The sequence below is a fragment of the Staurois parvus genome, unplaced genomic scaffold, assembly GCF_062004578.1.
Source record: "Staurois parvus isolate SC_StPar_1 unplaced genomic scaffold, SC_StPar_1.0 ptg000166l, whole genome shotgun sequence".
NCBI classification, from domain to species: domain Eukaryota; kingdom Metazoa; phylum Chordata; class Amphibia; order Anura; family Ranidae; genus Staurois; species Staurois parvus.
The window spans coordinates 1,615,195-1,639,425 of record NW_028317962.1 but is presented as its reverse complement, the minus strand read 5'-3'; the positions used below and the strand labels follow the sequence as shown (position 1 = coordinate 1,639,425).

Here is a 24,231-nt window from a genome sequence, read left to right as displayed (position 1 = left end):
TCTCCCATATGTGTTGGAAGTGGACGCCTCCGAAAATGCTGTAGGGGCGGTTTTGTCCCAAAGGAATGGTACCAAGGAACTTCTGCACCCTGTGGCGTTCTTCTCCAGGAAGTTGACCCCAGCGGAACGTAACTACGACATTGGAGATCGGGAGCTCCTGGCCATTAAAACTGCTCTTGAAGAATGGAGGTATTTACTGGAAGGAGCCACACACCCAATCCTAATATTCACAGATCACAAAAACCTTGAATATTTGAGAACGGCAAAACGACTGAGACCTCGCCAAGCGAGATGGGCGCTTTTCTTCTCTCGATTCTCATTCCATATAACGTACCGACCCGGTACTAAGAACACTAAACCAGACGCTCTGTTTGAGGACCCCGCATGTTTGAGGACCCCGACGACGCTGTGGTACCTGACACCATCTTACCTTCTGGGAGTTTCCTCGCTCTACAAACGGAACTTCGCTCCCGGCTTCTTGATGCTTCTGTAGGACTACCAGTTCCGTCTGAATCACCCCTCCAGAGCCACGGTGGGCTAATTTGGAAGGAAGACCGGATCATGGTCCCAGAAGAAGTGCGAACCCTGGTCCTAGGGCACTGCCACGACCATCCTATGGCGGGCCACTTCGGGGTAACGAAGGCTCTGGATCTGCTACGGCGCTCGTTCTGGTGGCCAGACATGATCAAGGATTGTGAGCAGTACGTCCGAACGTGTTCCACCTGTCAAAGGAACAAGCCCTCCAGGAGCAGGGCATGGGGATTGTTACGTCCATTACCCATACCCACGCGGGCCTGGCAAAGGATAGCCATGGATTTCGTGGTCGAACTTCCACCATCCCAGGGCTAAACTGCAATAATGGTGATCGTCGACCGCTTCTCAAAGATGGCACATTTCGTGCCCCTGGAGAAGACCCCATCAGCACCGGAAACGGCACGGATCTTCATCAAGGAAGTGGTTAGGCTTCATGGTGTTCCCGAAGATATAGTATCAGATCGGGGTGTCCAATTCACCTCCAGGTTCTGGAACGCCTTATGTAAATCGCTGGGAATCAAGCTGTCGCTTTCATCCGCCTACCATCCACAGACCAACGGCCAAACTGAGAGAACAAACCAGACGCTGGAACAGTACTTACGGTGCTACACATCCTACCTTCAGGACGACTGGCTGTCGTTGCTGCCTTCCGCGGAATTCGCGTACAACAACTCGAGTCACTCAGCCACGGGTCAATCCCCGTTCTTTTCCAATTATGGGTATCATCCCACATTCCTCCCTGATCTGATGCCTGAGAATCCGGTACCAGCATCTCAAGACATCTTGAACTTCTTTTCTGTCAATAACAAGACAATTCAGGAAGCCATCGCTAAAGCCCAAGAGGACAGTAAAAGGGCATTCGACAGAAAGAGAAGAGGAGAATTACTGCTTCAACCAGGGGATCAGGTTTGGCTAGCAACAACCAACTTGAAGATGCTATGTCCTTCAAGGAAGCTGGGACCCAAGTTCATCGGCCCCTTTCCGGTAAAGCGAGTAGTTAACGAGGTGGCCTACGAACTCGAGCTTCCGCAGACCTTCAAGATACATCCTGTCTTCCATGTATCTCTCCTGAAGCCATCCAGACCGGATCCCTTCCCGGACCGTGAATCCAGACCTCCCGAGGCAGTCACTATAGGTGACCAGGAGGAATTTGAAGTGGAGACTATCCTCAGTTGCCGAAGGAGGGGGGGCCAGACACAGTTCCTGATAAAATGGAAGGGGTATGGCCCTGAGGAGAACTCATGGGAACCCGCCCAGAACGTCCACGCACCCAGGCTCATCCGGGAGTTTTTTCGTGCTCACCCGCGGTGGAGAGATCAGTGGGGCTCCCGGAGGGTGCCCATTGGGGGGGGGGCAATGTCAGGGACCGCGGCTCCATGGTCCGCGATCGCGGCTCCGTCCCTCGCGCATGCGCAGTGGCGGCAGATCGCGCCGGGACACAGGCACTAGGTCCCGGCGAGCCGCGGCTGACAGGACGCCGCGCATGCGCAGTAGGAGCCGCGGGCGCGCCTCAGGCGTCCAATGACAGCCGGGGGCGCGTCCTAGCCGACCAATGACAGTGCAGGGCGCACTATTTAAAGATGCCCTGCACTGTCACAGATTGCCGCAAGGTCTTCCTGTGATCCTGAGTTCCTGCACCTATCTTGTGACCCTGATTGACCCTGACTATTCTGCCTGCTCCTGCGTTTGACCCGGATTGTCCTGACTACTCTGCCTGCTCCTGCGTTTGACCCGGATTGTCCTGACTATTCTGCCTGCTCCTGCGTTTGACCCGGATTGCCCTGACCATTCTACGGATTGACTTCCCTGCTGACCCTGCGTGTGACCCGACTACTCTCGCCTACCGATTCTGTACCCCGCTTACCCTCACGGGCCCACGATCCGTTACTACCCTGCTGGGGCCGCCATCCTCTTCATATCTGGCTCTCCCGGTACCTGTCCCCAAAGGTCTCCTCAGCCACTGGCGGGCCTGCTCGGAGGTCGTGACCTGGCCCGGGACTGTTTCAAGTCCATCCCCACCATCAGGGGCTCTGGTGAAAGCACAGCCCGGGCTTAGACCCCACGCTCTGAGTAGGTCTGTCAGTTGGCAGCCTGAGGCACCACCTGGCGGATCATAACAGATAGCTTCCATGCCACGCCGCATTGAGGCAGTAATTGCTGCAAAAGGGACCCAAACCAAGTACTGAGTACATATGCATTCTTATACTTTTCTGAGGTCCGATATTGTTCTATGTACAATCCTTGTTTTATTGATTGCATGTAATATTCTAATTTTCTGAGATTGTGGATTTGGGGTTTTCATGAGCTGTAAGCCATAATCATCACAATTATGACAAATCATGGCTTGAACTATCTTGCTTTGCATGTAATGAGTCTATCTTATATATTAGTTTCACCTTTTAAGTTGCATTACTGAAATAAATTAACTTTTGCACGATATTCTAATTTTTTGAGTTTCACCTGTAGTACATTTTGAGACAAAACTATAAAATACTGTTTACCTTCTAGTCCAAGCTCTGCCCAACCCATATTATAACCTCCCTTTGCACTAAACTCCACTACCTTCAGTATCCAAAAATCGTAGGGTATAAACACATGTAGTTGCTATGCTTAATACAGTAATCAGTGTTCCTTCATATTGTAGACCTGGCCACAAGCATATTTAAAAAGGAGCCAGGGAGCACTTAGCCAAAGTCCAAGACTGAATGCCAAGAGAAATTAAATACATATACTCCAAATTGACTTTAAAGGAGAACATTACGCAGCTGGACACTGACAGCATCACTGTACTTCAACAGCTGGCTAGACAAAAAGGAAAACTGTGCTGAGAAGAATATAAAGACTGCCATCACTAATTTATAAAAATACTAGTTGCTTGGTTGCAAAATGTCTTTATTTAAAAGGTGATTCAGGCCCTATAAACCAGTCTTCTAAACCTTTTTACGTCAGAGAAATCTTTACTATAAGTTCCAGGTCTTGGGGAACCTCTGCTAAAACCAAATCTGGAATCTGTAAAAAAAATAGCCCTTTTATTGGTGGTTAATAGGAAGTTAATAGGAATACCCCTGTTATGGTGGTTATCAAAATGCCACTCTTACAGGCAGCAAAAAGATCATTTGTTTCATGCTACTGGCTCTTCCAAGTGGCACTGGCCCTGAAACTACGTAGGCATCATCAGATGGGAAGTCAATCACTCCTTAGAACCTTAGCATTCCACAGAACCCTAGTTAAGAACAGCTGCCAAAGAAAGGAAACATTATGATATACGGGCATGACTGAAATCAATGAAAGGTCTTCCTCAGCTTAATCTGCAGGAGCTAGCTGTGATCTTCTACCTGACAATGCCATCTGATACACATGCTTTCGAGGTGTGAAAAGGTGTGTTCTGTTTCCCCATATTAAATTAGGGAAAGATTAGACTTCAGTTGCATTGACATTTTCTAGTACTGAAAAACCTTCAGAAACATTATCACTGTCTTGTTAACTTTAGCACTCACAAGTTACAGGATCAATATTGCTTGCTATAACTAGGCCATCTGGTGTCTTCAAACATTTACCCAAAGAAAAATAAAGTTATTCTGGGGATGTATTTATTTGCAAATTGGTCTAGCAATGCTTCTTAGAAGAATAAATGCAAAAAATTAGATTTGGATTGAGTTCAGTAACGAATATAATACCCCCTTCAGTTTCATGACATTTGTCTTTTTCAGACAGGCAAAGGTTTGTCAGTAAATGTCTTCAAATGAATGGGAAGATCATGGAGGAGGAGCATTAATTAGCTTGATGCCTGCTTGGAAAAAAGACAACGAGAAAAGCATTTCTGGATGACTACCAACACCAGATCTGGCTAACATTCAGCATTGTTTTAGCACTTAAATGGAGTGTAAATATGTTGTTGATGTGAATTAATTTACTATCTTCATAACTAAAAAAATTGTTTATTTTTGTATTGACAAATAAATATAAAGATTATTATTTGCAACGCAGCTGAAGCTATAGGCTACTTTTCCAACTTATGAAGCTAATCATAATTGATTTGCAGAAAAGTTTAGCTTACAAAATTGAATAGTTGATGCTCAGATTATACACACAGCTAAATAATCAGAGAAGTGACCCCTATTGTGATGTAGGACATCCACGGAGTTTCACTCCATACACTGAGACAGTCTCAATGGCAAAAGCTACTGATGTGCTCTCTTTTGGAAACCCCACAATGCTCTGCAAGCCAGTGTCATATAAGCTGTAGGTTGGACTTGATCTCACTCTGCTCCATAGTGGACTCGTACATGGACCACTTTTGGCCAGGTAACTATTAGGCTGGGTGGGGCAATTGATTGCCCATAACACTGGGATTATTCTAGTGACCATTTGTCTCTAATAGCAGGCAATATGCTAATAAACAAATGTGACCACACACAAATGGAATGGTAACACTCTACCCTGTAACTGTACAATGAAAGGAGAAGCAACACACAGATGAGATCATCTCTTTGTCACTGTGGGGCTTATTTACTAAAGCTGGAGAGTGCACAATCAGGCTCAATTCTGCATAGAAACCAATACAAACGCCATGCAGGTGTTTCCATGGCTGAGATTCAAACCAACTACTCTAGTACTGCTAGGCGGACGTGCTAACCATTTAGTCACTGTGCTGCCAGTTGTAGGCACATTGGGCGCCTTCAGCTGTCATTGTCCTCTGCTGGGTATCTGGTGTGTCCATGCACCTTTAACCACTTGAGCTCCGAAAGATTTTACCACCTTCAGGACCGAGCCATTTTTTTGCTATTTAGCACTGTGCTACTTTAATTGGTTACTGGGCAGTCATGCAACGCTGTACCCAAACAAAGTTTATATAATTTTTCACACAAAGAGTTTCTTTTTGGTGGTATTTGATCACCACTGGGTTTTTGATTTTTTTGCGATATAAAAAAAAATAGTGAAAAAAAAAATTTTTTTCTTTACTTTTGGTTACAAAACATATCCAATAAAAAAAAAATCTAATTTCTTTTTGGCCAAAATTTATTCTGCTACATGTCTTTGACAAAAAAAAACTAATACGTGTATATTGATTGATTGTATGAAAACTATAGCGCCTACAAACTATGGTATATACATTTTTTTTTTCATTCTACTAATGGCGGTGATCAGCAACTTATAATGGGATAGCAATAGTGCGGCGGGCAATCTGACACAGACGCTGGGGGGAACTGACTACCTGCCACTGACATCACCAGTGACATTAATACAGTGGTCAATGATATTATACACTATCACTGTACTGATGACACTGGCTGGGAAAGGGTTAACATCTAGGGCAATCAAGGGGTTAAATGTGTGCCTAACTATGTGTAATGTGTGTATTATGTGCTGTTTTTGCTACTAGATCTCTTAGTTTCTCATCCCTGCTTTGCAGGAATGAGAAACAGAAAGGTTGTTCTCTCTGTACAGAGCTGTGTTGATTGTCAACACAGGGCTCTAGGCTGTGATTGTACACAGCCGATCAGCAGGTTCCGGCCGTGAATCATTGGCCGGGACTTGCTGACAGGCTCCCACTGTGTACAATAACAGAGGGTGCTGGCCGGGGGGGAAGGTGCCCTAAACCCTAAAGCAGGCGGCAATGTATGGCAGCCACCTGTCCGCAGTACACTCTGGATGGTCAGGAAGTGGTTAAGGAAGAACGGGATGCCTCCACACATACCTAACTTATTGATTTCTATGTATGTTCCAACATGGAAGCTCTCATAGGCTAGAGTTAGGACTGCATTAGGAGGGGCCTTGACAAGGCAGAGCGGCTTCCACATAAATTTGCAAATGTTGTGCAACTTAAACCTCTGCTTTTAATGCAAATTGTTAGACAGTGTATATTGTTTATGGGTTTTTGCTGGCTAGTTGGTACATGTGCTGGAAAATACACAGTGAGGTTGGTTTAAAACTGGAGAGTGCAAAATCGGGTGCAGATCTGCATAGAAACCAATCAGCTTCCGGGTTTTTTGGTCAAAGCCTAATTGAACAAGCTAAAGTTAGAAGCTGATTGGCTACCATGCACAGCTGCACCAGATTTGCACTCTCCATTTTTAGTATACGAACCCTATTGTTTGCTCTGTGAAGCCTTTCTATTTGCACCTTAATCTAAAAGCTAGCTTTAAATTCTGAGGTTTTTTTTTTTAACTCCCTGAGCTCTGCACTCTGAGTTACACACTCCTGGCCCCGGCACTCTACAGTATATTACACACTAGTTACACACTCCTGGCCCCGGCACTCTATATTACACACTAGTTACACACTCCTGGCCCCGGCACTCTATATTACACACTAGTTACACACTCCTGGCCCCGGCACTCCATATTACACACTAGTTACACACTCCTGGCCCCGGCACTCTACAGTATATTACACACTAGTTACACACTCCTGGCCCCGGCACTCTACAGTATATTACACACTAGTTACACACTCCTGGCCCCGGCACTCTACAGTATATTACACACTAGTTACACACTCCTGGCCCCGGCACTCTATATTACACACTAGTTACACACTCCTGGCCCTGGCACTCTACAGTATATTACACACTAGTTACACACTCCTGGCCCCGGCACTCTATATTACACACTAGTTACACACTCCTGGCCCCAGCACTCTATATTACACACTCCTGAGCCCTGCACTATAGACATTATGGGGGTATTTACTGACTGGCTACCATGGACAGCTGCACCAGGTTCTGAGTAATCCAGTTTTAATAAATCCCCCCCTATTTAGTTCATTTCATACTCCTGAGCACTGCACTCTGTACGCTGTCCTTTCCATGACATATTTCTGACCATTTTACTTTAGGTACATTATATACTCCCTAAGTATTTCTTTAGAGTAGGCGGTGTGCAGAAAACTACATGTAATGTATCAGTTTCATTTTTTTAAAAATGATTGTGCTGAGGTTTATATGTGTCTGTTAGATTCTTTCTCTTGGCATACTAATGAAAGCATATTTTGTAGGTATAAAGGACTATAGCATATGTGTGCTATGTAAAAGTTATCAGGCTCAGGTTTTATTTTACCATGCCTGTTTAAGCCCCTCCCACTGGTAACGCTATTTAGGCACACTCACAATTTGGTGCTGAAAAGGGTAGAAACCCAACAGAGATTGCTATGGTGCAGCGTTTGGTAAAATGCTAGAAATCACAGAGCAACAAGTAAGGCCTCTTTCACATGGTCATCCTGATCAGGTCCGCCTGTCAGTTTTTCAGGTGGACCTTATCAGACGCTCCATGGACAGGAAGTGTAAACGGACTTGTGTCCATTTACACCTGCCTTCCTCCAGGTCCAATACGGTCCGCTAAAAAAAACTGATAGGGATCTTTCCTCTTCTGTTTAGGTCAATTTAGGTCAGTGGTCTCCAAACTGCGGCCCGGGGGCTGGATACGGTCCTTTGCTTGCTTTTATCTGGCTCTTGGGGCATTGTTCTCTCCACCATCAGCAACAGTGGGGCATAGTTCCCCCCACTGACACCAACAATGGGGCACTATTCCTTCCACTGACACCAATAATGGGGCATTATTCCTCCCACTGACACCAATAATGGGGCATTATTCCTCCCACTGACACCAGTTATGTGGCATTATTCCTCCCACTGACACCAATGATGGGGCATTATTCCTCCCACTGACACCAATGATAAGGCACTATTACGCCCACTGATACCAATGATGGGGCACTATTCCTCCCACTGACACCAATGATGGGCCTGATAAAAAAGCATGAGCAAATGAATGCTGAAACTCAAGCACTGGATGATCAGCTCCACAATGTTAGTAACCCTACATGGAGTACTTTTTGGGAATACAAGCCTTGCTGCCCTCAATGGACCAGGGAAATCTAAAGATGCTGTGTGCAAAGAAACAGAGGGTGCACAAGCCTAGTGCATTACCTTCTAAAAATGAGATTTATTGAATAAAAAGTAGTATACTCACAAAAGAATAAAGTGAAAGGCACATCACAAAAAAGACAGCATGGTCCAATCTCCCTAGATGGTGGCTGTTGGGGGACTGTAGGCCTCCAAATTGCTGATGCGTTTTGAGGCAGAACCTCTTCCTCAGAGCTCTAAGGAAGAGGTTCTGCCTCAAAACGCATCAGAAATTTGGAAGCCTACAGTCCAACAGCCACCATCCAGGGAGATTGGACCATGCTGTCTTTTTTGTGATGTGCCTTTTGATTTTATTCTTTTGTGAGTATACTTATATGACAGCTTATATGACACTGACTTGCAGAGCATTGTGGGTTTTCCAAAAGAGAGCACAGCAATAGCTTTTGCCATTGAGACTGTCTCAGTGTATGGAGTGAAACTCCGTGGATGTCCTACATGCAATAGGGGTCACTTCTCTGATTATTTAGCTGTGTGTATAATCTGAGTATCAACTATTCAGTTTTGTAAGCTAAACTTTTCTGTAAATCAATTATGATTAGCTTCATAAGTTGGAAAAGGAGCCTATAGCTTCAGCTGCTTTGCAAATAATAATCTTTATATTTATTTGTCAATACAAAAATAAAAACAATTTTTTTTAGTTATGAACATAATAAATTAATTCACATCACAACATATTTACACTCCCTTTAAGTGCTAAAACAATGCTGAATGTTAGCCAGATCTGGTGTTGGTAGTCATCCAGTAAACTGGCCCTTCGTTTATAAAGTTTGGAGACCCCTGGTTTAGGTGGATGGGATTGGAGGGTGGTCAGGTGTCAATGGACAGCGATGTCTGTTTACTCCTGACCACCAATAAAGCATCCGTTTGCTCTGCTCCAATCAGCAGGTGATCTGTGAGTGGATCCCCTGCTGATCGCAGCAGAATCCGCCACATGTGAAAGGGTCTTAACAACTGAGTACCTCCAATTAAATGACTACAATGTACCAAACTGAATATTTTGCTACAATATCAGCAACTTATCTTGCAAGTAAATTACTGAGAAATCTGGTATCTTACACCCACCCCATTCCTAGAGCAATTGAAGATCTTCACATCTGTCTTACCAAGCATTATACATATATCTTACTGCTTTTATATAATTAAAGCAGTAGTAAACTCTTATTCTTTTTTGTTTTACCTACAGGTAAGCCTATATTAGAGCGTACCTGTAGGTAAAATGAATATCTCCTAAGCGTGCACTGTCTAGCAGATATTCTTGCAAGCAGCAGCCGATGACGTCAGTGGCGCATGCTCTCTAAAGGAAAGGCATACCCGTGCTATTTTTTCAGAGCTGTGTGCCACGGCTCAGACTCCTGCACATGCACGGGAGCGATGTCATCGTAGCTCGGCCATTCAAGCGGCCGCAGCCTACGGACCCAGAAGGAAGACTAAGTAAAGATGGATGCCTCTGCAGTGGTAACAACGTACCGCTGGAGGGCTTCATTTTAAGGTAAGTCCTTCATAATGTACTTGAATGCAATGCACACTAGCACATTATGCCTTTGCCTTTCAGGGACAAACTTTTTTTTTGTTGTTCACTACCACTTTAATGTGTTTAATAAACACTAATACATTTTATAGTCATTTTGTTTCATGGGAAAATGCTGTGATCCTTTAAAATCTGTTCTATAAATCCAAGGGGAAGTTGTTTTTGGTACCGCAGCTGCCACGTCTTCCTTTTGCCATTATCTGATCCTTCCTTATGTTATTGTCAGATCTCTTTTCTGTCTGTAATACATACCAGTACTTTTATAGGGGACCTTTGCCTCTAACATTCAGGACTACCTTGTTATGTCTGAATTTTTTTGGATCTCCTAAAATGTCGCCTTCTGCTCTGTGTGTTTGATGATTTCAGAATAACAGCTGCAGACCTCTTGTGTTTTCTACAACACCACTTCTCCAGCATCCCATTAAAGAGGAATATGGAGTATTTTTAGTGAGCACATATTTTATGGAATCATTGCAGTTTTAAACTTGACTAAACTTTTGATGTGCTGTTCACATTTGTACAAGCTGTTCTGCTTTTTTTAGTGTATTATTTTGTATTGAAACCCAAGGACAAAAAATGTAATATATTGCAGCTTGCCAGTTCTTGCACTCTGGTAATGGTTTTGAGCTACCATCAGCTCATCTCACTCTGTCCTACCCTCCTGTTTAGTGCTAGCTAGATCAGTTCTAGCTTGACCCTCAGTCAGTGTTAGTACTTTGCAGAAATTGGGCTTAGGAAAGTTATTGGGGGAGACTTACTAAAACTGGTGCATACAGAATCTCGTGCAGCTATGCATAGTATCCTAAGGCTTGACAAATTTGCTTTGAAGCTAGGAGCCAGCTAAAAAGGTCATGTGATGCAATTTGCCACATGACAGTTATGGCAAAACTGCACCATGGTTTAAGCACCATTGAAAGTAATGGCACCTGAATCTGCAGTTGGGATCACAGCAATTCTGCTGCAATCCCAAAATGCCCAGTGTGATAGAAGCCGCCCTGGTTCACTTATATACGATTCCTGATTTGTTTAGAAACTCATAGATTTACATGACAGACTAAATATTTTGTGTTCCTATTGAGATGGTTCACACAGATGCGAACCACATGTGTTTTGAGTGCCATTATGAAAAGTGTCCTGTGCGAGTTTGTAACAGTGCATTCCAGACTTGCAAGTGATAGAATAGAGTGGAACGTGGAGATAACTGTATTGCTATTGACAGGAGTTTTCACACTGAAGTCTATTGGGAGGCGTTTGCGCACTGAAGTCTATTGGGAGGCATTTGCGCACTGAAGTCTATTGGGAGGCATTTATGCACTGATGTCTATAGGAGGCATTTTCCCATTGAAGTCTACGGGGCTCTATTTGCCATTCAAGTTTATGGGAGGCAATTTGTGAACCCAGGCACCAGGACACAATTTCTACTCTCTATGGCGACCTGGCTCTTGGGATTTGTCAAGCCCTGAAGCAACCACTCAGCTTTTAACTTCAGCTTGTTCAATACAGCTTTGACAATAAAACCTAGAAGATGATTGGTTACTATGCACAGCTGCACCAGATTCTGTGTGCACCAGTTTTAGTAAATCTCCCCTACTGTATTTTTATACTTCAAAGGACTGGAAAACATCCTCTACTCTGCAATTAGCTAAAATAAAATTGTGCTGCATTCAACGTATGTTCATTATTGAAGAGTTAAAGTGGAGATCAACTCAAAAGCAGAAGCTCCGCTTATTTGCCTCCTCCCCAATCCACTGCCATATTTGGCACCTTTTGGGGGGGTGGGGCAAGAGGGTATCCGGTTTTGACAGGTACCCGTGCCCACTTCCAGCTCAGTTTGCCGCTGGCGAAGTGAGCCAGAAGTTCGGCCCACTCCTCCCTCTTGCAGTCTCCTGGGAACTTTCACAGGTCCCAGGAGACTGCCAGATCACTTAGGAGGCTCAGCGCGACTCGCGCATGCGCAGTGGGCATCAGGCTGTGAAGCCGCAAGCTGTCATAGCCTGGTATCCACAGTTGAAATTCCGGTACCATGAAGGAGAGAAGGGGAGAAGGGACAGCGTGGGTGAGTACATCACTGGACTCTGGGACTCTGGTGTGTGTTTATTAAAAGTCAGCAGCTACAGTTTTTGTAGCTGCTGACTTTTAATGAACACAAAAATGTCTGGAACTCTGCTTTGAGCTGCCTGTGGATGGTGCCAAGTCAGCAGGTTACCAAACTGTCTGGACAGACTGGGCCTAAGGAGATATGTCAATGCATAAAATGGTATTTGAATCAGAAAACATGTATTGGCCACACCCACTATTTATTTTCTTTGTCTAAGGCTTTTTTTCTTTTATTTTTATCTGGTGATTCTGCTGGTACTGCATTTTCTCTCCTAGAATGACAACATTGACTCACTTTACTTTAGCTGTGGACGAGCAGCACTATCACCCTAGGTCAAGAAGTGTTAGGACTACAAAACAATTCACTCTCCTCATCTCAATAGTATAGAGTGTGTTCTGTAATCCAAAGACAGAACTTAAACTGAGCTGTTTTTTAGTGCAGCACTATCAGCTTACTAAAGGAAGTTAGGAGCCCCCTGAATTTCTGGTAGGATCAACTGGTTATTTTTTTTATACATATTTTGCACTTGTCAAACAGATGTAACAAAACAGTATATTTAACAGACCAAAAAGTAAGAAAAAAAGAGAAGTTCTTTGTTTAATGTTTCTATACACTTTAAATATAGAGATTTATAGATTAGCCTCTAGAATGAGCTCTTGGTATGTAGGCAGGTGTAGGGTGACCTTCCTACACAGGTAGTGCTGTCAGAAACCACCATGCAGGGAGAGCAGAGGACAGGAGGAACTCATCTTCCTCCTAGGTCTTCATATGTGTCATCAGGTGAACAGCTGTCCGATTGGACATTGATGCCCTGGTTGACCTGGTTGTCCTGCTTATAAAAAGCACAGCCTCAGTGCAGTTGGTGTATATTTTGTGTGTTAGGTCAGGGACAAGAACCTTTTGGTTAGGGAGAGTGTGCCTAGAGAAGGGAGAGGTTCCAGAGCAGGAAGGACATAATAGGGACTGGTTGGCAGTTCTGCTGTGTGGAGTCTTTTGGCTACAAGTGTCTTGTTGCATCACTGCCTGCTAGTTGCCCCCCTTGCCAGGTGCTGTCGACCTCTGAGCATCACTCTCGGCAAGTGCTGCATAGTTATCCGCCAATTCGGTACCACTGCATAGACTATGTTACTGTGATGGTTGAAACATTCCTGAAAATGCACTTCCTTGAAATCTAGGACCTCTGTATGTCTTTCCTTCCCCTTTGGGTGACGACCACCATGCTCCTCTTCCACCCACAAGTAGCTAGGTGCAATTACTCTGTAGTTCTCTTAAAGTATACCTGCCAAGAAACAAATGTGTACGCTGCCATTATTTATTCTAAAATACGCCTGCATTTAAAGAAAAAGCTAACAAGCGCATCCATTGTCTAGTCCTGCAATACAGAAGGCAAAGCCTGACTAATAAGTAAATAAGGGATTTGTGTAGTATAGGAAACATAAATACATTCAAACCAACATTTCAAGCCCTGATAAGGAAGGGGGGGGGGGCTTATAGCCTTGAAATGCATTGGCTTGTTGTTTTTGGAATTCTATGATATTGGACTCCTAAATGTTTGGTCTGATGCTCCTTCCAAAGCACCTTTGAGGACCCTTTGTATTAAAGAGTTGCCTAAACATAGTCACTGTATTCACTAGTATAGCCTTATCTTCACACTAATGAAGTAAACCAATTCCGGATCCATTGTCTACCACCTACATCTTTCTAATGAGCAAATAAAGCTACAAATATGTGTGATCCCAAATTACATCTAGAAACAGGGTTAATAAAACATTCACATACACTAATAAGGCTATTTACATATAGTTGATTTCTTTAACATAACTGTCTAAAAAGAAAAAAATGTTGAATATATGAATATATATATATATATATATATATATATATATATATATATATATATATATTGTGGCAGTGCGGTATCCTGCCACGGTGGAAATCACAGTGGTGACCCAGGATTCTCGACTATACAGGTTGAGGGGCTCCAGGCAGTTCTCGTAATGCAGAGGAAACTGGTTTATCAGTTTCCTCTTTGGTTTGTAAAGCCTGTTTTGGGACCTGTGGCCTGGAGATTTCTAAGAGATTTGGGAGGGATGAAATCTCCAATCCTGGTTTCAGGTTTTGAGAGCAGCCAGCACACTGATTGCGCAGGAGTGTGTAGGCCTTTTTGTAGAGGCCCAAACCATGATTCTGGGCTCCACCTCGGCAGACAGGAGGGCTCCAACCCCGGCATACAGGAGGTCCTTGCCCAGGAGTCAGGAGGGCTCCACCTAAGCCAGAAGCAGCAAGGGGCTGCTAGGGGCTAGCTGTGTGTTAAAGGCCCTTTTGGAAGGAGTCTGTAGAAGACAGATGTAAAGCGGTATACCTGAGAGAGCCAGAAGGTTGAATATTGTTTGATGGTGGATACCCCTGCGTGGGAAGCATTTTTGTTATTGAACTTCCGTTTAAATAAAATTGGGCTAAAAGGCCTTTAAAAAGAAGAAGCGAGTTGCTGTGTGCTTTTAAAAAGAAAAGCTCTACCATTTTGATGCGAGTTCCCACAATATACAGGTGAAACTCAAAACATTTGAATATCATGCAAAAGTTCATTTATTTCAGTAATGCAACTTTAAAGGTGAAACTAATATATGAGATAGACCCATTACATGCAAAGCAAGATAGTTCAAGCCGTGATTTGTCATAATTGTGATGATTATGGCTTACAGCTCATGAAAACCCCAAATCCACAATCCAATATATATATATAAATATATAGATAGGATATAAAAAGTCTACACACCCGTTAAAATGTCAGGTTTCTGTGATGAAAAAACATGAGACAAAGATAAATCATTTGAGAACTTTTTGCACCTTTAATGTGACCTATAAACTGTACAACTCAATTGAAAAACAAATTGAAATCTTTTAGGTGGATGGAAGTAAAAATAAAAAACTAAGATAATATGGTTGCATAAGTTTTTTATTTTTACTTCCATCCACCCAAAAGATTTCAATTTGTTGTTCAACCGTGTTGTACAGTTTATAGGTTACATTAAAGGTGGAAAAAGTTCTGAAATGATTTACGTATATTTGTCTCATCTCTTTACATCACAGAAACCTGACATTTTAACAGGTGTGTGTAGACTTTTAATATCCACTGTGTATTTATATATATATATATATATATATATATATATATATACTCCCTTTACGCAAGCCCTGAACTGACAGATAAGCCTTTCCTGTTGCACCCGAAATATCAGGAGTGCCAAATTTAACAAAAGCTAGGCTTCCCTGCTAAATGTCAAGGTGTTGTGAGTCAGAAGCTACTGATTTGCATTATTAGCTCCCCCAAGGAGAGGATGGAAAAAAGCATAGACACACAATTGTATTTAGAGATTTTTACTGCTTGTTCATTGCAATCTATATGCAAGTTATCTCAACTTTTGTTTTACTTAAAGTATTTTTAAACCCAAGAACAAAGATGTAATATATTGCAGCATGCCAGTTCTTAGATGTGGTGGCTGCCTGAATTTTTCTTTTCAGACTAAGTACATTTTGTGTAAATACAGGAAAAATACTTGTTGATCTTGCCAGAAATCCAGGGTCCATGTAATATCTTGAGCACTTACCTGAAGTTATCAGCCCTCTCAGTTCTTCTCTGTCAACTACAGAAAACCTGCCCCCTATGTTTTAGAAAAGAGTATAAGAAGAGGATGTTTGTAGTTCCAAGCTGCAAAGCATCCTAGGGTGACTTCCCCTGCATAGATACTGTACATAGGAAGTGTGTTACAGGCAAAATCAAAAGTTGAACATAAATTTAAAAAACCTTAAAAAATAAAACTAATGCAGTCACTACATCCAAGGACTTGAAAGCTGCAGTGTATTACATTTTATTCTTGGGTTTATATACAATTAAATAATGTGATTAAATCTACTCATTAAACATCACCTATAGCACGTTCTGAGCCAGTATTGTGTTTACCCAGGTGTACTGATCGTTTGAAAGGCTAGCTTTGCTTATTCATACAAATGCTTAGCAACAGTTTAGACTTTTGGAAAATTCTATATATTATTTAAAGGGGATCTTCTTGTTCTCACTGGAGAAGTCTGCTACCATTAGAAGCTACATCCTATTTAATTTGAGTGTTCAGTAGGTGAGTCCAAATCCAAAGGATCACGCCTGACCATGCTCAGAGCAAATGGTAGTCTCAGGCCTTCCTTCTGTGTGCTATAAAGCTGGATTATAAATTCCAGATTTGCTGCAGGAGTATTCCTGCCTTACCTGCCCTACTTCTTAGATCTGACCCCTTCTGGTACAGCACAACCTAAAGTTACATAAAGGGATATGCTCAACATATTTATACACGCGTGCACATGTCTAGGATTACTAAAGCAGTTAGCACCGGTTGCACTGTATGAAACATAGCAACATACCTAATATCACTGTGGCAAGGGAACCCTTGTTAAAGTCATTTCATCTGAGGTCACCTGGAAGAATTCCCTTTATATTGGTAGTCAAATGCTCTCCTTTCAGTAGAGGTCGAAAAATTCTACCCTTACAGACAGTAAAATGACAATTAGTGTCATGCCTCTGGCTCTATTTATTGGACACAGGACTATGTATGCACCATCATATTGGAGGCCAAGCTCATGGAACCCCTAGCCACCTCTGGAGGAACCCTAGGTTTCAGTGTAACCCAGGTTAAGAATGCTTTCTCTACAAGGACACTTGAAGAAAATTGATTAGAATAAAGCAGGCACTTGCAGACACTACAGTAGTATTGCTGTAAATATAAGAGACTGTCTGGAGACCAATGATATGTAACTAGAACTTACTGATAGTAAAGCCACACATATCAAAGAGTACTTGACAAAAACCCCACTCTAGAGGGTACGTGGTAAAACTGGCTTAAATAAGGAGGTACATGGTTTAAAGTTGATAAAAACTGACTTTTACTATATGACAAAATTGTAGCTCAAATTCCATTGTGTTAATTGGTGTTAATTGGTGTGTAAATTTAAATGAATACCTGGAATTGTAGGAGCAAAGCACGAAGTTGGACAAGCCACAATGGCTCCTGGTTCTGTTCCAGTTCAGGCTGTTCTAGAATCTGGAGATCCGAGTATCTCAGGCGTTCTGCAAGCTAAAAGTATTAGACACAGGAGAGCTTCAAAAGACGTGATACCCTTACATGAACATAACATTTATTTGCTCATCTCCAAACATGTTATTTTATTAGTCCCCATCCTCCTCTGACTGCACTCACGCATCAAAAATATATCCTACCAAACTTTGCCCCAGAGCCCTGTAATCTCAATTTTTATTGTCAATGAAACTATCAGGTTGTGTGTTACTATTCCTCTGACAGTGGCTCTCTGAAAACAATGGACACTTTCCCAGTTAAATATACTGAAATGCCTATAATGCTCCTTGAAGCCAAAGTCCAAATAATGGGGTTTGGTTGCTCAGGAACCATGATTTTTAAGTTATAATATGCCTTACTCACTGGCAGAATACAATGATCAGTGTTGCTGGCTATAGCCAGTGGCACTGATCAGGTGAAAAGACCTGAAAGGCTGGTTATACAGAAGTCGATCAAGAGACTGACTTCTGTACAAGCAGCCTGCCCATAGATGGATCAAAATGTGGCTGCTCCCTGCTAAACTGACCGAATATCGATCCATCTATGGCTGGCTTTAGGCTAGGTTTACACTGCTGTGGCTCTGCAAGCCACATTTTGAGGGGGGACGGAAGCCCATTGTTTTGAGAGGGCTGCCATGCCTTTTAAAAAGCAGGAAAAAGGGTCCCTGCACCATTTCTGGAATTTCGGCCCACACAGAAACCGCAGGAGCAGTGCAGGTCCTAGTGCGGTAGAAATTTCCAGTGCTGGAGGTGTGCCATTAGAATTAATGGCACTGGCACACATCTCCTGCATTTTTCTGTGCGGGTAGTTGTGGCTGTGAGAACAGATGCAGTCCCGCAGCGGCAATTGCCAGCACAGATGTGAACCTACGCTTAGTGTGTGTGTATGTGTGTGTGTTTATGCAACACTTTTATTAAAGAAAAAAATCTCTTTGCAGTAAGGCCTTGCCCTGTGAAATCAGTTTTTCACGGAGCATTTGATAGTTGATGAAGTTGCATAACGTTGCCTGTGCACCTCCTGATTTAACCCTTAAAATGTAGACCCACTGCACACAACTAGCACAGATAAATGTGTCGCGTTTGGTGATCAGTACTTCCAGTATGCATACACGCCTGTCTGATGCCCCAACGGTAAGTGTAAACCTGAGATAATGCCTGCACCTCCAAAATCCTTTAATATCTAGGGCCAGCATTAAACAAACAATTTAGCCATTTATTTTGAGTGAACTAATTTCCTAGTGCAGTAAAAGTGTGTTGAATGGACAAAATTAATTGGGCGAGATTTACTAAAGCTTGTGAATTCAGAATCTGGTGCAGCTGTGTATGGTAGCCAATCAGCTTCTAACTTCAGCTTGTTCAGTTAAAGTGTTACTAAACCCAGGACCCTGCATTCACTATATCTGATCTCCCACAGTACACAGAACATTGGAAATGCAATTATTTTAGTAAATACAAACTGCTAAATACCTTTTCTCATCAGCAGTATATAGTAGTCTAGTGACTTCTATCAGTGTCTGGCCAAGCATTGGTTAAAGCTTGAAGGAGGAGTTTTCATTCTCCTTTGATTGTCCTATTAGGCTGCTTAACCCCTGATCCTCTGTCTGGACAGTGCTGATTGGCCCTGTGCTGATCACATGCACCCTCCAAAGAAAAACAAAATCTCTCTAGCCATACATACTAAACTGAGCATGTTCAGAGTGCCTCCTAGAGCTCTGTACTATCAGTAGATGGATTGGGGACAGTGGATGATTTGGGGGGGGGGGGTCAGAGAAGACAGGATCAAGTCACCTTTTTACACAATGTGAAGGATTAACCCTTTAGGTTCCACAGTGCGGATAACAAGCATGCTTTACTACATATAGTATGATTTTAATGTTGAGGATTTAGTAACACTTTAAGCATTGGCAATGCAACCTGGAAGCTGATTTCTATGCAAAGCTGCACCAGATTGTGCACTCTCCAGTTTTAATAATGAACCCCCCCCCCCCCCCCCCGTGTTTGCTGTGTCTGGTTCAAGGTGTGAGTGAACCACCTGAACCTATAACAGCAGATTCATATCTTTGTAGTTAACAGTGTATATTGCTTGAATGTGCATTATGAATGCAGTACATGCAGTTTGAGCACATAAAGGGAAACACACTCTGGAGACCAGGAGCAATCATTTCCCATTTTAAAGTGAAAATGCTGGTTCTTCAGCTGGAAGCGTTAAACACATTTTACTGCAGGCCATTTGAGAAGAGAAGTCATTAATGATTAATGTTTATTCCCAGAAGTTTTATGTCAACAGGGAAATGGAAGAATTTCTGCTTAAAATGTGCAGGCAGTTTCCTTCTAAAATAATGTTTAGCTTTAAAGGCGCTGGGCTTTATTATATATTTGGAGAAGAGCAGATGGCCTGTTTTCTACAGTTAACTCCCATTGACAGCAATAGAAATAAAGAAGAGGGAAAGTGCCATATCAGCTTTTCTACTTGTACAGTATAAGGGCTATAATCTCCAGAGCCAGATTGCTGGTGCTTGGATATCTAAGGATGTCTGCAAGAGCCTGAGTCACCTTGATTAACTCTGATATCAGCACTGAAGATCCTGAGCCGGAGGAGAGGAGGGCATAGGCAATGCATTCGCAGTAATGAAGGGCTAGGGATGTCAAGCCATAATCCAGCAGCCGAGTGGCATATAGAAATTTATACACCTGCAAGATGAAAGACAACAGCATTAAGTATTATTGTCTGACCAAGGTGCTTTACTTGCTCCCAATTACCATGAAATGGGCATCAATAAGGAAGCACAAATGTCTGCGCTGGTGCGTAAGGTACAGTAACCCTCAGTAGCCAATGAGAATTCATCGTTTACTGATCCAACAGCAGTAAATGGAGTTCTTACCGCATGAACATTACCCTTACTTTTTTCTATTGCCTCACATTATATGCCCATGAAGAGAAAGAAACACAGCACCCCTGCTGGCTGAATTGAGGTACTGCAGCCAATACTAGCTCAGCTGAATGCAAATTATGCAAAATGGTAACTGGGTGAAGTAGTCTTTTAGCTACATGGGGGCTATTCACTAAAACTGAAGAGTGCAAAATCTGGTGCAGCTCTACATAGAAAACCAATCAGCTTCCAGGCTTTATTGCCAAAGCTTAAATGAACAAGCTGAGCTTAGAAGCTAATTGGCTACCATGCACAGCTGCACCAAATTGTGAGTGCTCCAGTTTTTGTAGATGTCCCCCATTGTCTTAAAGCTGAACACTTGGTAAGCAGCTTCATGTACGGCTGATATACATATTTGGGGACTGTTTTTACGTGCCTAATGATCTCTACATTCTCTGCCAGTTCATTGATCCAGACACCCCTGCCAGCCAGAACATCAAGGACCCCCACCTCCACTGCAGCAGCACATATTGATCACAGTTTCAGTATGCTAATTGGACAATGAAGGATCATCAGGACAATTTGTTCTTATCATCATGCTAGGACTTATTAGAATTTATTTATATCCACCTTGACTTCAGATCAACTGTGTCACAAGCTCCTAGGCAGGAGTCAAATGTTTAGGGCTCCTTAATTTCTTTGCTGAGTTGCTATGCATTATTGCATGCACATTAACACGAGCTAGTTCATACATTAGTGTGCACTGCAATAAGGTGGTGGCCCATTCATTTTGAAGGAGCTGGCAATGGATTTCAAGAAAAAAGAAAACATTCCTAAACCATTTTGTAAATCAGAGTTCCACAATGCATGGCATGTGTTGCTGGTACTGGTACTGTATTTGTGCTTTGAGGTGAGTTGAATTTATTGGTGTAAAGCTAGCATAACATTTTGACATTTCTAATATGTTTCATTTAAAGGTTTTATGCTGTAAATAAAAAGAATATAATATCTGTGGTTAAACAACAAAAAATATCTAGCGGCTAGCAAAAGATTTGTTGATCACAAATCAAAGACAATATAAAAATATATGCAGCACTTCAAAACAGCTATAACGTAATAATAAAAACGTAAATGTATATAACTGTGAAACCTGGGAAAATCCAAAAATTAAGATTTGTTAAGCAGCAAACAGAAAACTGGATATTCCTTCTGCCCAGTACACTCAAATAACGTGTGTTGCGCTCAACCTAAGGAAGGCTCACATTTGAGGAAGTTAATGCCGACTTAAGTTGTTGTAACCATATTCACATGTTGTTTTATTATATGTGAGTATATTTTTATTAAATACAATAGTTTCAAAAAGGTTTTACACTATGGAGTGGCTCTCTTCCTCTTTTTGCCTTGCATGGACTGTTACACTGTGAGGATTATTTCTACCCTATTGATGTTCCCGTTTACCATTGAGGCTGCTGCTGTATATTTTTGATACCGGAGGATATCATACAAGCGCTTTTTTACCACTTGTATTGGAAGGGGGTCATTGGGAGCTGGTAAGCATGTATCCCATGAACACTTTTGGGTGATGGTGTCAAGCGGTGGCACTTTATGCTATTAGGAGGGAATGAACTTTCCATTTATCAGTACTTACTAACATTTGGATGGGACTTTTATATACAGACTTTGTTTTACTCACTTTATATTATTATGTGCATATGATTATATGTTATGTTTGTATATTTTTGTATACATTAATTTAGGTTGAGCACAACACACTCTACTTGAGTAATAATAACAATGTCCATGAACCCTATCAGAATTCATCAGAAATGGTCAGTTTGTAGAAAGGAATCCCAACACCATCTATAGTCCAAAAAGGATTTCACTCGGCACCACAATGATAAAGCCAATCCGCTCACCAGATGATGTTGACACTCAGAATATAGAGTGGTCAAACAATGCTGTTGAGTAGTTTTATCCTCAGGGGCTTCCACCCTTGCTAATATCTCCAATGGTCTATTACTGTTTATAGTGCATAATAAAATTCATCTGAGGTTAGCCAATTAGGTGTGCAGCCTTTTTTCTTCCCTTTCTTTTGTTTTTAATATCTCCAATAGCCAGGTTATACTCAGGATTCCAAGGACATCATCACAATGGATATAAAACACTGGTTAAATACGGGTGACTGCATCTTTAAAAGAGATGCCTGCAGCCTCCAACAACTCCAGACCTCACCACATCACCAGGTTGTAGCATCCATATAGGATAGTACCTCAAAAGGATATAAACACAAACTGTGTGATGTCTTCTCTCCCAGGCACAGCCTCCATGTTCAATTAAAAAAGGTATAACACAGTGTGTTCCCTCATTTAAGCTGGAAAAAGCTATAGCTGCTGATCACAGTAGCAATCACTCCACATAAGAGGTCTCAAACCAGATGTCGGGCTCAAAGGAAACAATGAATAAACATAATGCGCTCCATTTAAGATAAAGTGCATTTATTAAAATTGTTTCATATATATATATATATATATATATATATATATACATACACACAGTATATAACCCCTTCCCGCCGAGCGTACGTATATATACAGCCTCACTCGACTGGGCTTTTTTCCATGGGGCGACATGTATATGTATCTGTGTTTGTACTGGGAGCATGCAGCATAGCATGCGGGTCCCGTACTAACGAATGGACCTGGAACTCCCAGTTCTGGGTCATTTGATTGCTGTTATAGCCTCTGATTGGCTATCACAGTGATGAGTCACTGTGAAGCCTGCCCCCATATTTTCTCTCTCACTGAATGGAGGAGAGAGATACATTGTATCTCTCTCTCTCTCTCCTTGCAGAGAGAAATGCATTTAGGTATCTAGATGTGGTGAAGACAACTTGCTGAAGTTCAAACTGAGCATCAGAATGGGGAAGAAAGGGGATTTAAGTGACTTTGAATGTGACATGGTTGTTGGTGCCAGGCGAGCTGGTCTGAGTATTTCAAAAACTGTTGAACTGCTGAGATTTTCATGCACAGTCATCCCTAGGCTTTACAGAGAGTGGTCTGAAAAAGGGAAAATATCCAGTGAGCAGCAGTTGTGTGGACAAAAATGCCTTGTTGATGTCAGAGGTGAATGGCCAAGCTGGTTCCAGATGATAGAACGGCAACAGTAACTCAAATCACCATTCATTATATCCAAGGTATGTAGAATACCATCTCTGAATGCACAACATGTTGAACCTTGAAGCAGATGGGATACAGCAGTAAAAAACCACACCGGGTGCCACTCCAATCAGCTAAGAACAGGAAACAGAGGCTACAATTTGCATAGGTTCACCAAAATTGGACAATAGAAGACTGGAAAACTGTTGCCTGGTGAGTCTCAATTTCAGCTGTGACATTCGGATGGTAGGGTCAGAATTTGGCGTAAACAACATGAAAGCATGGATCCATCCTGCCTTTTAGTAACAGTTCAGGCTGGTGGCGGTGATGTAATGATGTGGGGGATATTTTCTTGGCACTAGCAAGGTGTACCTAATAAAGTGGCTGGTGAGTGTATATGAGGCAAACCTTTTTTTTTATTTGGAGCAGAGTTCCACTTTACATGCTTTAAAGTCTTGTTTGAATGCAATGTTCTTTAAATTTAAAAACAGCTTTGCACAGATGTCAGAAATGAGCAGGTGTCTTTTTTACTAGCAGACCAAAAAATACCTATGAAAATTGTATGAAGATTAAGCTAAAGCCTGTAAGGGAGTTTTTAAATCTCCCTACAGGAGCAACAGCAGAAAGGTACTTTTGCTCTGTGTGTGTCTAAATTTTGCAGTGGAAAAGCATATCAAACACTGTTACATTTGTTATGGTATAATTCGCCAGTCTGCCTGCAGATGAGCACTCTAGTTGATTACACATACAAGAAAAAAGTTGCAAGCATGGTCTTGGCTTAGTTTTTTTCTCATATTTGTGACAACACAGTCCGATACTGCCTGTGATACAGTATCGAACCCCTTTTTCCTCAGTCCAAGCAGTGATAAGCAAATGTGTAGCAGAATGTTAAAAAAAAAACAAAGACAACACTGAAGCCCCATTCACATATTGGGGGCATTCCCGCTCATGCTTTTTGTTATGTGATTTTCATGTGATTTGTATGTCGCGCATAGGGCAG

The 24,231-nt window shown here is 42.2% G+C and overlaps 1 protein-coding gene across 1 annotated transcript in view; it reads right to left on the bottom strand.

Annotated features, from left to right (window-relative positions):
• Nucleotides 1-24,231, bottom strand: part of SEC16B (SEC16 homolog B, endoplasmic reticulum export factor) — a 312,561-nt gene that overhangs the window by 116,975 nt on the left and 171,355 nt on the right. Inside the window, exons 17-18 of the mRNA XM_089676327.1 lie at nucleotides 19,760-19,897; nucleotides 17,094-17,207 (exon numbers count right to left, since the gene is read on the bottom strand). Of these exons, the coding sequence (XP_089532453.1) occupies nucleotides 17,094-17,207; nucleotides 19,760-19,897 (252 nt within the window). The remainder of the gene's footprint in view (nucleotides 1-17,093; nucleotides 17,208-19,759; nucleotides 19,898-24,231) is intronic.